The sequence below is a fragment of the Panthera uncia genome, assembly GCF_023721935.1.
Source record: "Panthera uncia isolate 11264 chromosome B3 unlocalized genomic scaffold, Puncia_PCG_1.0 HiC_scaffold_2, whole genome shotgun sequence".
NCBI lineage: Eukaryota > Metazoa > Chordata > Mammalia > Carnivora > Felidae > Panthera > Panthera uncia.
The window spans coordinates 1,314,079-1,326,187 of NW_026057583.1; the positions used below are offsets into that span (position 1 = coordinate 1,314,079).

Consider the following 12,109-nt stretch of genomic DNA (forward strand, 5'->3'; position numbering starts at 1 on the left):
CTTTCTCTGTCTCAAAAATAAATAAACGTTAAAAATAAATAAATAAATAAATAAATAAAATAAAATAAATAAAAAATAAAAAATAATAAAAACAAGAAAGATCTGAAGTCAACAACCTAACTTTATTTATTTATTTATTTATTTATTTTTTATTTGTTTTTGGGACAGAGAGAGACAGAGCATGAACGGGGGAGGGGCAGAGAGAGAGGGAGGGAGACACAGAATCGGAAGCAGGCTCCAGGCTCTGAGCCTTCAGCCCAGAGCCTGACGCGGGGCTCGAACTCACGGACCGCGAGATCGTGACCTGGCTGAAGTCAGACGCTTAACCGACTGCGCCACCCAGGCACCCCATCAACAACCAAACTTTAAACTAGGATAAAAAAAAAATAACTAAAGCAAAAGCTCACAGAGGGAAGAAAACAGTAAAGACTACAGCACACATAAAGGAAACCAATAGGGAAAAACAAAACCAAAAGTTGGCTCTCTGAAAACATAAATAATATTGACAAACTTTGAGCTAGATGGACTAAGGAAAAAAAGAGAGAAGACTCAAATTATTAAAATCAGAAATGAAAGTGGGGACATTACTACTGATTCTACAGAAATGAAAAAGATTTGAAGAGTATACTATGAAAAATTGTATGCTAACGAGTTGGATAACCTCCATGAAATGGACAAATTCCTACAAACACAAAACGTACTGAGACTAAATTACAAAGCAATAGACAATCTGAATAGACATAGAACTAGTAAGGACATTAAATCAGTAATCAAATCTCACCCAACAAAGAGAAGCCCAGGACCTGAAGGCTTCACTCATAAATTCCACCAAACATTTGATGAACTAATACCAATGCTTCTCAAACCTTTTCAAAAAAAAAAAAAAAAAAAAAAAATGAAGTGGGGGCGGGGAGAACACTACCCAACTCATTCTATGAAGCCAGCATAACTGTGACACCAAAGCGAAAGGCATTACAAGAAAACTACACACCAATATCCCTTTTAAACATTGACACAAAAATCCTCAGCAAAACACAAGCAAACAGAATTCAGAAGCATTTAAAAAGGATTACACACCAAGACCAAGTAGGATTTATTCCTGGAATGCAAGGACGATGGATGATTACACCACATGAACAAAATGAAGGAAAAAAACACATGATCATCTCAATCAATGAAGAGCATTTGACAAAATCCGACACCCTTTCATGATAAAAGCACTCAATAAAATAGGGAAAAGAAGGAAACTATCTCCACGTAATAAAAGCTGCATATGAGAAACCCACAGCAAACAGAATAAATGGTCAAAGACCAAGTTTTTCCTTTAAGATCAGGAAAAAGGCAAGGATGCCCACTCTCACCACTTCTATTTAACACAGTACTGGAGGTTCTAGTCAGAGTCATTAGGCAATAAAAGAAATAAAAGGCATCCAAATTGGAAAAAAAGAAGCAAAACTATCTGTTTGCAGATAATATGATCTTATATAGAAAACCCTAGAATCCACAGGGAAACTATCAGAGTAAATGAATTTAGCAGAGTAACAGGATACCAAAGCTGTACACAAAAATCAACCGCATTTCTATACCCAAACAATGAATAATCTTAAAAGGAAATTATAAAAACAATTCCATTTACAATAAAATCAGAAAGAATAAAATACGTAGGACGTGAAAGACCTGTACAACGAAAACTACAAAACACTGCTGAAAATAATTTAAAAAGACGTATATACACGGAGATACAGCCCATGTTCATGGAAAGATTTAATATCGCAAACATGTCAATACTACCAAAGTGATCTACAGATTCAATACAATCCCTATCAAAAGCCCAGTGACGTTTTTGCAGAAATAGGAAAACCCAAGGTGCCTGGGTGGCTCAGTTGAGCAACTGACTCTGCATTGCAGCTCAGATCATGATCTGACAGTTCATGAGTTCAAGCCCTGCATCTGGCTCTGTGCTGACAGTGTGGAGCCTGCTTGGGATTCTCCCTCTTTCTCTCAGTCCCTCCCCTGCTTGTGCATACACGTGCACTCTGTCTCTCAAAATAAATACATAAGCTTTATTTTATTTTTTAACATTTATTTACTTTTGAGACAGAGACAGAGCATGAACAGGGGAGGGGTAGAGAGAGAGGGAGACCCAGAATCCGAAGCAGGCTCCAGGCTCTGAGCTGTCAGCACAGAGCCTGACACCGGGCTCGAACTCACGGACCATGAGATCATGACCTGGGCCGAAGTCAGATGCTTAACTGACTGAGCCACCCAGGGGCCCCAATAAACTTTAAAAGACAAAAAAAAAACCAAAAAACAAAAAAACCCATCCTAATATTCACATGCATTCCTGAAGGGACCCTGAATAGTCAAAAAATTCTTTTTTCCTCCTCCTTTTTTTTTTTTTTTTTTTTTTTTTAAGAGCCTGACCCAGAGCTCCATCCCATGACCCTGGGACCATAACCTGAGCCAAAATCAAGAGTTGGATGCTCAACCAACTGAGCCACCCAGGTGCTCCCCAAACATTTCAAAGTTTATTTTGGGAGAGGGGGGCACAAGCAAGGGAGGGACAGAGAGAGAGGAGAGACAAAATCCCACACAGGCTCCGCACTGTCAGCAAATAGCCCATGAGATCACGATCTGAGCTGAAACCAAGTGTCAGACGCTTAACTGACTGAGCCACCCAGGCACTCTCCCCGCCTTTTTAAAAATTTATTTTGAGAGCGAGCGAGAGAGAAAATATGAATCCCAAATAGGCTCCATGCCGTCAGTGCAGAGCCCAACGCAGGACTCAAACCCACAAACCACGAGGTCATGACCTGAGCTGAAATCAAGAATCCTCAGATGCTTACCCGACTGAGCCACCCAGGCACCCCACCCCCAAAACATTCTTGAAATAGAAAAACAAAAGTGGAGGACATACTTCCTGATTTCAAAAGCTACTACACAAAGCTACAGCCATCACAACGGTGTGGCCCTGGCATAAAGACAGATACAGAAATCGATGGAACAGAACAGAGAGCCCAGAAGTGAACCCTTGCAAGTGATTTTTGACAAGGGTGCCAAGACCAGCCCATAGGAAAAGAACAGTCTTTTCAGCAAATGGTGCCGGGAAAACTGGACAATCACATGCAAAAGAACGAAGTTGGATCCTTACCTAATACCAGGCCTGTAAATTAACTCAACATGAAGAAAGGACCTAAATGCAGCTCCTAAAACAATAAAACTCTTGGAAGAAAACACAGGAAAAAAGCTTCAGGACATTGGATTTGGCGATGATTTCTTTAATAGGACACCAAAGGCACAGGCGACAAAAGGAAAACAAGTCGGACTTCATGAAAATTAAAACTTTTTTTTTTCATCACCAGACCCTATCCACAAGAGTAAAACAACAATCCTCAGGAGAAAATATTTCCAAATCACATATCTGATGGGGAATTGATATCCACAATACATAGGGAACTCCTAAAACTCGACAAAAATCAAACAGTGCAATTCAAAATGTCCAAAGGACTTGAATAGACCTTTTTCCAAAGATACATGAATGGCCAATAAGCACATGAGATGCTCCACATCGCTAATCATTAGGGAAATGCAAATCAGTATCACAAGGAGATCGCACCTTACACCATTATTAGGATGGTGATCATCAAGGACAACAGAAAACAAGTGTCGGGCAAGGAGGTGGAAAAATTGGAAGCTCGTGCACTGCTGCAGGAACTAAAAATGATACGGGGCTCCTGGCTCACTCACTCAGCGGAGGGCGCGACTCTTGATCTCAAGATTGTGAGCTCAAGCCCCACGTTGGGAGTGGAGATTACCCTAAAAAATATATAAAATCTTGGGGCACCTGGGCGGCTCAGTCAGTTGAGGGTCTGACTTCGGCTCAGGTCATGACCTCATGGTTCATGAGTTTGAGTCCCACTTTAGGCTTGCTACTATCAGCACAGAGCCTGCTTCAATCCTATCCCCCTATCCTTGCCCCTCGCCCATTCATGCTCTCTCTCAAAAACAAACATTAAAATTTTTTTTTTATAAAATCTTAAGGGCACCTGGGTGGCTAAGCATCCGACTCTTGGTTTCAGCTCAAGTCATGATCTCACAGTTCCTGCGTTCAAGCCCCGGGTCTGGCTCTGCACTGACAGCATGGAGCCTACTTGGAATTCTCTCTCTCCCTCTCTCTCTCTCTGCCCCTCTCCAGCTTGTTCTCTTTCAAAATAATAAATATTAAAATATATAAAATCTTAAAAAAAAGTTAACGAAATGGTATAGCCTCTGTGGGAAGCAGTATGTAGGCTCATCAAAAAATTAAAAAGAGAATTACCATATGACCCAGAAATTCCACTTCTGAGTAATCACCCAAAAGAATCGGAAACAGAGTCCCAAAGAACTATTTGTACACCTATGTTCATAGCAGCATTATCCAGAACAGCTGAAACACAGAAGCAACCCTGCGACCATCAACTGAGGAGTGGATAAACAAAATGTGGTATGTACGTGAGATAGAATACTCTTCCGGCCTAAAAAGGAAATCCTGCAATATGCTATAACATGGATGAATCTTGAGGACATTAGACTAAGTAATAGAAGCTAGTGACAAAAAAAATATATAAGATCCCATTTATATGAGGTACTTAGACTAGTCGGAATCAGAAAGACAGAAGGTATAATGGTAGTTGCCAGGGGAGAGGGGGGACTCATTGTTCAATAGGTAAAAAGTTTTGGGGCACCTGGGTGGCTCAGTTAAGTGTCTGACTCTTGATTTTGGCTCAGGTCACGATCTCAAGGTTTGTTCAAGCCCTGTGTTGGCTTCACATGATGAAACCCGCATAACAATAAAAATGAACGAACCGCACACAGGACACCACATGGATGGATCATACCGCGTTCAATGAAAAAACAAAACACAAAGGAACATACGCAGAATGGTTCCATTTACATAAAGTTCAAAGGCAGACAAACTATAAGGACACGCGCAAGGGTGACACAATTCTAAGAGAGAATAGGGGAGGGAGTAACAAAAGATGACCCCCAGTGGTACCCAATCTCCACCCTAACTTCAGTCACCTCGGGCCAGGTGGGGGAGCTTCAAAATCTACCCCAGCCTAGGCTCCCCACGTGGAGGGTCTGATCCCACAGCGTCTGCAGTGCTGCCCTTGGGCTTCGCTTCCAAAGCTCCCAGGTGTTTCTAACATGAGGACAAAGTGGAAGGCGCGGCCCTGAGGTGAGGCGGGAGGGGCGGGTGCGGGCATCTGGGCTGCTGGCTTCCTTGCCGGGGGTGGGAGTCTCACAGATGTTAACTGTAGAATTTACCGTACGTTTCTCTTATGCCCTTATCTGGAGCCGTCAGCCCTCCGCTTTCTCCACAGCATACACGTAGGTGTTCCAGGGCCCACAGCTCACAGCCCTTACCTGGAGCCGCTTGTCTACAAAATACTCCACTCGGCGGGGCCGATCCAAGCTGCTCGTGTCCTCGTGGCCAAGCTGTCCGTATTTACCTAAAGTGAAACGAGCCCCTTGGCCATCCTCGCCGCTCGACCTTGGGGCTGCCCCCCTCCAGGAAGGAAATTCAGTCCATGCACCACAGTGCTGGGTCTAATCCTCCACTCCGCTGGGGTCTGCTCTGGGAGATCAGGAGACCGGGCCACAGAGTCCTCAGGGCCAGGCGAACCCCCAGGCCCCCAAGGGGGCAGCTGCCACCAGCCATTCCGGGCAAGATGCTCTTCCGGGCGGCCTGCTCCTCGCCCCAGATACTCGGAGCAGAGATTTCTGTTGGAACCTTTTTTTCTGCCCGGTGCAGACCAACAGACGGGTCATCAACGCTGCCCAACTATTCCCTTAAGACAACTTTTCAGAAAGATAAATGGGAAGTACTAACAGCGTCTCTTTTTCTCCTGTCTGGTCTCTGAGCTTTGGTGTGCTTGGACCGGTTCTGGACAAGGGGATACACAGTTCAGACCCTGTGGCCCCAGTGGTCAGGCCGAGGCCCCTGCTTCCTCATGGCTGCATGGCTGTCGTCTCCTGCCCTCTCCTTCCCAGTCCCTTCTCCTTCCACTGGCTCAAGCGTCACCCGAGCAAGCCCTTACTTACCCCAGCCCCAGGTGTAGAGCTCCCCCGTTCCTACAACCAGAAAGACAGGAAGGGGCTGTCACAAGGCATTTGCCTACACGGCCCGCCACAACCCCCAGCCAGCACCTTGTACGTGTCTCGAGCTCTGCTGGGCCCAGCAAAACATACTCTCTAACGACTGTGTGATGGCACTCAGGGTGGTAAAGGATGCAGGCTGAACCAGTCTACCCTCCTTTCTGCCAGCTGAGGGGCTACATCTCACAGCCACCGAGTTCAGGAGTCTTAGAGGCTGGACTGGGCAGGCCCTGCTCTCAGACAAAGGAGGCCAACACTAGCCTCCCTCCAGGAGGGGGGACCTTCGGGGCCTGCCGGCTGGGGACCTACTGCTGACACCCCGCGGGGGCTGGGGCCGCAGTCACTGAAGTGAGGCAGCTACTCAGCACTCGTCGAAGACCCTGAAAATAGCAGTGTTTAAGGTGATCACACTCTTTCCCGGAGCGGGTGTGGGACCGGGAAGAGGGACTTCCTGCTCCATTGTGACCCAGCCCGCCCAGCCCCACTCACTGGTCACCACTGCTGTGTGCCGGGATCCACAGCTGGCCTTGACTGCATCTGTGCCCGGGGGGAGATCCAGTAAAGCGGGGAAGGGCTGGATGGCTACGAAGGGGGCCAGGCCTCCACTCTCACCCTCGGCCGTCCTCACGTCAGAACCGTCTTCCTTCGGTCCACTGGCTTCAGGGAAGCAGGGAGCGTGATGAGGATAATGGCGGTTCACAGGGAGCACGGACCTACCCCTTACCCACACATTAGCTCCTCTGGCACAAAAGCGCCACGAAGCACCTTCTGTCCACCCCCCGCACCCCCAGGACGTGCTGGGCTCGACAGGTCCGCAGGGAGTGTGGTGTTGACGCACCAGCCTCACCGCTCTCCCATCCCTAGGGGCCAAGGGTCCTGCAGTGGGGCCTGGGGTCCCACGTTGTCATGTGTCCCTTCTGAACACCGTGGGGTCTCAGGCCAGCACGTGGCCAGGAGTCCGGACTGACAGAAACACGCATAGAACTGACTCTCACCTTCCCCTGCAGCGGTCTTGCCAACCTCCGCCAGGCTCCTGCTGGGCAGGGCCAGCTGCCCAGATTCGTTCCAGCCCCAGATATAAATATCGCCAGTCTCTGAAAAAGAGATAAAGGGGACCCATCAAATAGACTGTAAACCCCCACAACCTCCAAGGACCCCTGAATCCATCCAAACTCCTTCGTACCCTCTAGCTCCCTGGGGACAACAAATGCCTGCCCTGCCCAAGTTAGCACGGGGCAGAGCCTCCCTCAGCCCCCAGCAGCTTCCTGGTCTTTTATTTCTTTTTATCTATTTAGAGTGAGACGAGTGGGGGAGGGGCAAGGAGAGGGGGAGAGAGAATCCCAAACAGGCTCCGCATTGTCAGTGCAGAGCCCAACGCGGGGCTCCCTCTCACGAACCATAAGATCATGACCTGAGCCAGACGCTTGACTGACTGAGCCCCCTAGGCGCCCCTGAACTAACACCATCTTGGACAAACCTACCATGACAACAGCCCTGTGGCCTGAAGCCTTCTTGAGCACAGCCCGCTGACACGTTCTTTTTTAGATCGTGCACACAAGAGCCCTTAAGAACAGCCTTGGGGCGCAAGGTCTTTGGATCCGCTCTGGAAAGGAGTCTGACACTTAACTATTCTCAGTCTCCTCCAGGTGGTCCCCCAGCGTGGACTCCCCAGCCTCGAGGGCTGGGGTGGGAGGTGGGGTCGCAGCCGACTTGCAGCTGCCCACCACACACGTCCGGAAGCAAACGGTTTCTCGTCAAGCTGGACTAGGCCTTTTCTTTGGTCCACAACTTCTTTGGAGGTCATTTTGCACAAACTTCCCTTTCACGGAACGTCCCACAACACACACTTCAGAAACGTGCCCTTGGAAGTTCCCAACGTTTCCCTTTCAAACCCAGTGAGCCCTTTGTTAACATCCCTTTGTTAATCCGCCCTCCCCCCTTCCAGGTACCGTTGAAGGCCTTTTCTGGAAGCTCTCACCTCCCCATCTCCCACAACACTACAGTTTGTTGGCTGGAACAATGGCCCTCCTGTAAAAACCCACTAACGACTGTAGCTCGTTTTTATCAAGCGTTCGATCTATGCCAGTGTTTCAAGCACTTTTCAAATATAATCACCCACTCCTCGTGACAGCCCTACAGAGGGTCACATGACCACATCCTGTTTTATTTACGAGAAGACACCCGGCATGGACGGGTTAAGTGCCCTGCCCAAGGTCACAGGGGGCAAAAGGATGTCTGCTCCGAAGCACCTGTGCTCCAAACACTCTAGGAAACAAGGCTCCCAGCTCCTTCCGACCCATAAGTGTGAGACTTCCCATCCAGCTCCTCTCTTCTCTTCCCTCTGGCCCAGCAGTTTTCAGGTCTGGCTGCCAACCCAGGGCCATTACATGAGACTACGGGGGCGGAGGTGCAGGCATAAGTTGTTACAGCTGCCCCGACCCCCGGAGATGTAAGTGGCAGCCAGAGCCCCAGATGCAGACCCTTGACTAGATCTGCTCCCAGCCCCACCCAACACCCCAGGAATCAGCTGCAGCCGGGGCCCTGCCAGGGCGGCGAACTTACAATCCGAAGCGAGGGTCCTCACTCTAGGCTCACCCTCCCCACCCTCATCCTCCCTCATCCTCCCTGTGGGCATCTGAGCGTCCCCTGTGGGCCACGCGTCACGGCCACCTGACTCACTGCAGCCTTTCTTCTCCATTCTCCTTGGCTCAGCTGACCCCTCACCCCTTCACGCACCCTTGCGGTGTTTTAGGAAGGCAGCCCTGCCTGGAGGCGGAGGGATGGGAGAGGTGGGAGGCCAACAACAGAAGGTAGAAAACAACTGCAACAGTACACGTGTGAGTGGGTAATGGCTGTGGCAGAGGGGCTGAATTTTTTTTTAGTGTTTTATTTATTTCTGGGAGAGAGTGCTTGAGCATGCACTCCTGGGGGGGGGGGGGGAGGGGGGGGGGGGGGGGGGGAGAATCCCCAGCAGGTTCCACGCCGTCAGTACAGAGCCAGACGCCGGGCACCATCTCACAAACCCTGAGATCATGAGGTGAGCCGATATCAAGAGTCAGATGCTTAACGGACCGAGCCACCCAGGTGCCCGAGAGGGGCTGAACTTGAAAGGCACGTAGGAGTCCCGAATGACTGAGCTGATTAACGCAGGATGAACTTGGAAGGAGGCCCGGCTAGGCCACCCACCCACACCGGAAAAGAAGAAAGGTTTGGAGCCTTGGAGCCCCCGAGTTTGTCTGGAGAGGCGCTAGGTCACTTACCACTCACACACACGGAGTGCCAGCCCCCTGCAGCCACCTCAGCCATGGGTACGCCCTGCAGCGCCTCCAGCGGCCTCGGCTCCAGCTCGGCCTCCAGAGTCCCGTGGCCCAGCTGTCCATGCCTGAGCAAGGGAGACCCCGGTCAGGTCTCCCCTTCCTTACCGCAATCCCACTCGGCTTGCCCGCACACGGTCACCTCCCACGCGGAGCCACGTTCATCCGCCCCCGCCCGCCCCCGCAAGAGGCCCACGGGCCACACCTGGCCACGCCCCCCACTCACCGGCCCTGGCCCCAGGAGAACACCTGGCCCGCCTCGTCCAGCAGCAACGCGTGCTCGGCGCCCAGCTCCAGCCGGCGCGCCCGCAGCTCGGGGGCCAGAGGGCTGTAGAAGGGCGGCCGCGGACTCACGTAGGCCCGCGCGCCGGGCAACAGGGGCAGGGCCCCGGCCTGGGGCTCACCGCCCGGTGCGTCTTCCCCCTCGGCCTCCGGCCCCACGGTGTGGGCCCACAGGGGCTCTCCGCTCAGCGCCGAACCCGGCGCCCAGGCCTGCAGCTCCGTCCCGGCCCCGCGTCCCGGCCCGGCGCGCAGCACCACGAGGAGCGCCTCCGAGGCCCACGCGTCCCTGCAGCCGCCCGCCGCGCAGCCCGCGGAGCCCGACAGCTCCAGCCGGCCTCCACCTGTGGGGACGGAGAGGGGGCTGGGGAGCGGGTAGGCCACTCACCCGGGGTCGTGACCGGATGGGGGGGGCGCGGGGGGGGGGAGGGACGCTCACGGGTCACGAAGGCGGTGTAGCTCCAGCTCGCGCTCACGCGGCAGACGTCCTCGCCCGGGGTCTGCAGCGGCTCGGGGCTGTGCACCTGGCGCCCGCGCCCCGAGCCCAGCGCCTGCCCGAAGCCGCAGAAACCGAAGCCGAACCAGGATCCTCGGCGCTCCTCGGCCATGCTCGGGCGGCGCCCTCTGCTGGCCGCCACCTGAATGGGGTGGGCGGCGGGACAGGGTTAGGAATCCTACCAGATTCAGGGGCTGCCTAGAATGGAGGCACTTTCCCTGTCCTCCCTTGGACTCCAGCAAGCTCGGCGTCGCCCAGAGTGGGCACCAGGTATTTAAGTGGCCTCTCCCTTAGACGTTGGCCTAGGATCTGAGCCCCTCCAGCTCCAAATTCCCAGTGTCAGGCACGTTATCCCGTGTAACCTTGGGAAGCAGAATTCCCCCCATTTGACAGAGGAGACTCCCAGAGAAAGTAGCCTTTACAACCACACTGTGCTCCTCCCACCAGCGCAAAGCGGAGCGCTTGGGAGACAGTGCCCTGTGCAGGTTACAACCAGCTCCAGGGTTCCCACGTTTGCCTCTGCAGGTGGCCGTGTCTGTGTCCTTGGCCAGTTAGGCTCTCGGAGTCCGATTCCGTTTCTTCAGTTTTACAAAAGCAGGGGGTAGGAAAGGGCGCTGTCTGTACCTACCCCGTCTGCGTGGAACAGATGGAAAAACGGGCTTAAGTACTGGCACATATCACGATAGGCACAAGGGAAGTATTGGTTTATTAAATCCAGTACTTAGAGTGGATTTAAAAAAGACCAGTGGTACTGGTTTTCCAGGGACCTATATAACAATGATTTCAACTGGACCTCACCTAGTCATGTATTCGTTCTACAGGCATTTATTGATTCCTTGCTCGGGGCCGATGAGAAAGACAGCTGTCTGTCCCCGAGGAGCTCACACATAAAGGGGAGACAAATCCACAGCTCAGTGGTTACAAAAGCAACGCCGCTTCTTCCGTACAGCATGCTCGGCCTGATCAGAATTTCACATTTTCAAGCGTTGTAAGTCAGCTACTGGGTCCCTCCTGCGACCAAACCTCCTTGACCCGGACCCGGGCTCCTAATCCCTTCCGTGTAGTCCCAACCCAAGGGAGTCTCTGACCTCGTTCCTGACCCTGTGCCCTCCATCCTCTCGGGCAGCTCCTTCCGACCAGCACTCTAGAGGGAGGAAAAGCGAGGGAGCAGGGCAGCCGTCCAGGAACGGCGTGCCAGGCCCTGGAAGGACCCGGCTGACAGCGGCCGCGGAGGAAAGGTTTGAAGAGCCGCGCCCCGAGCGAGGCGCCCCTTGGCTGCCGCAGCCTCCCCCGGCCAATCGCCGGCGATGAAGGTGACGTCGCGTTCGGGGCGGCGCTCACCTCGCCCGCCGCGGTCAGCGCTGCGGTCTGTCCAGCTCGAGTTCCGTCAAGCCGGCCCCGGGGCTTGCGCTGGGCCGCCGCGCCCTCGGTGTGAACGAGGTAACTTCCGGTGGGCGCGGGCCCGAGGCAGAGGTCGGGTCGGACGGCCCCGCCCTACGCAGCCACGCGCGGGGCCGCGGAACTCGGGTCAGAATCCAAGTCGAAGGGCTGGCGAGGAGCCACTGCGGAGACACGTGCTCCCTGTCATTCCCCTCACTCCGGGACGGCGGCAGCTCACCCACACGCGCGGGACCGATGCCCGACAGGAAGCAGCCTACTAGGCGGGAGCCTCGGCGAGCTTAACCTTCCATTGGCTCGGGGCCTGTCACTCATCTATGTGAACCAATGAGCCTCAATCTGGGCTCCCAGAACGGAAGCAGGCTTCTCGCGGACTCCCCGCCCCGGCGGCAGGTCGGGGAGCTCTTGCCCTCACCTGTTTCAGCTGAGGGTTTTTTCCAGGAGGGAAGAGCATGCCCCGAGGACACACCCACCCCAAATCCAG

The 12,109-nt window shown here is 52.7% G+C and overlaps 1 protein-coding gene across 3 annotated transcripts in view; it reads right to left on the reverse strand.

The window, feature by feature from the left end:
* RCCD1 (RCC1 domain containing 1) overlaps nt 1-12,062 on the reverse strand; it is a 36,455-nt gene extending 24,393 nt beyond the window's left edge. Inside the window, exons 1-8 of one of the 3 annotated variants that reach the window (XM_049614239.1) lie at nt 10,171-12,062; nt 9,679-10,075; nt 9,399-9,520; nt 7,134-7,232; nt 6,628-6,795; nt 6,085-6,114; nt 5,407-5,492; nt 4,912-5,294 (exon numbers count right to left, since the gene is read on the reverse strand). In XM_049614239.1, coding sequence (XP_049470196.1) covers nt 5,100-5,294; nt 5,407-5,492; nt 6,085-6,114; nt 6,628-6,795; nt 7,134-7,232; nt 9,399-9,520; nt 9,679-10,075; nt 10,171-10,339 — 1,266 coding nt within the window. In that variant the 5' untranslated portion in view covers nt 10,340-12,062 and the 3' untranslated portion in view covers nt 4,912-5,099. Of the gene's footprint in view, nt 1-4,911; nt 5,493-6,084; nt 6,115-6,627; nt 6,796-7,133; nt 7,233-9,398; nt 9,521-9,678; nt 10,076-10,170 lie in introns of those variants that run through there. The other 2 variants (XM_049614241.1, XM_049614240.1) reach the window with 2 other exon arrangements.
* Between the last annotated feature and the right edge of the window lie 47 nt (nt 12,063-12,109).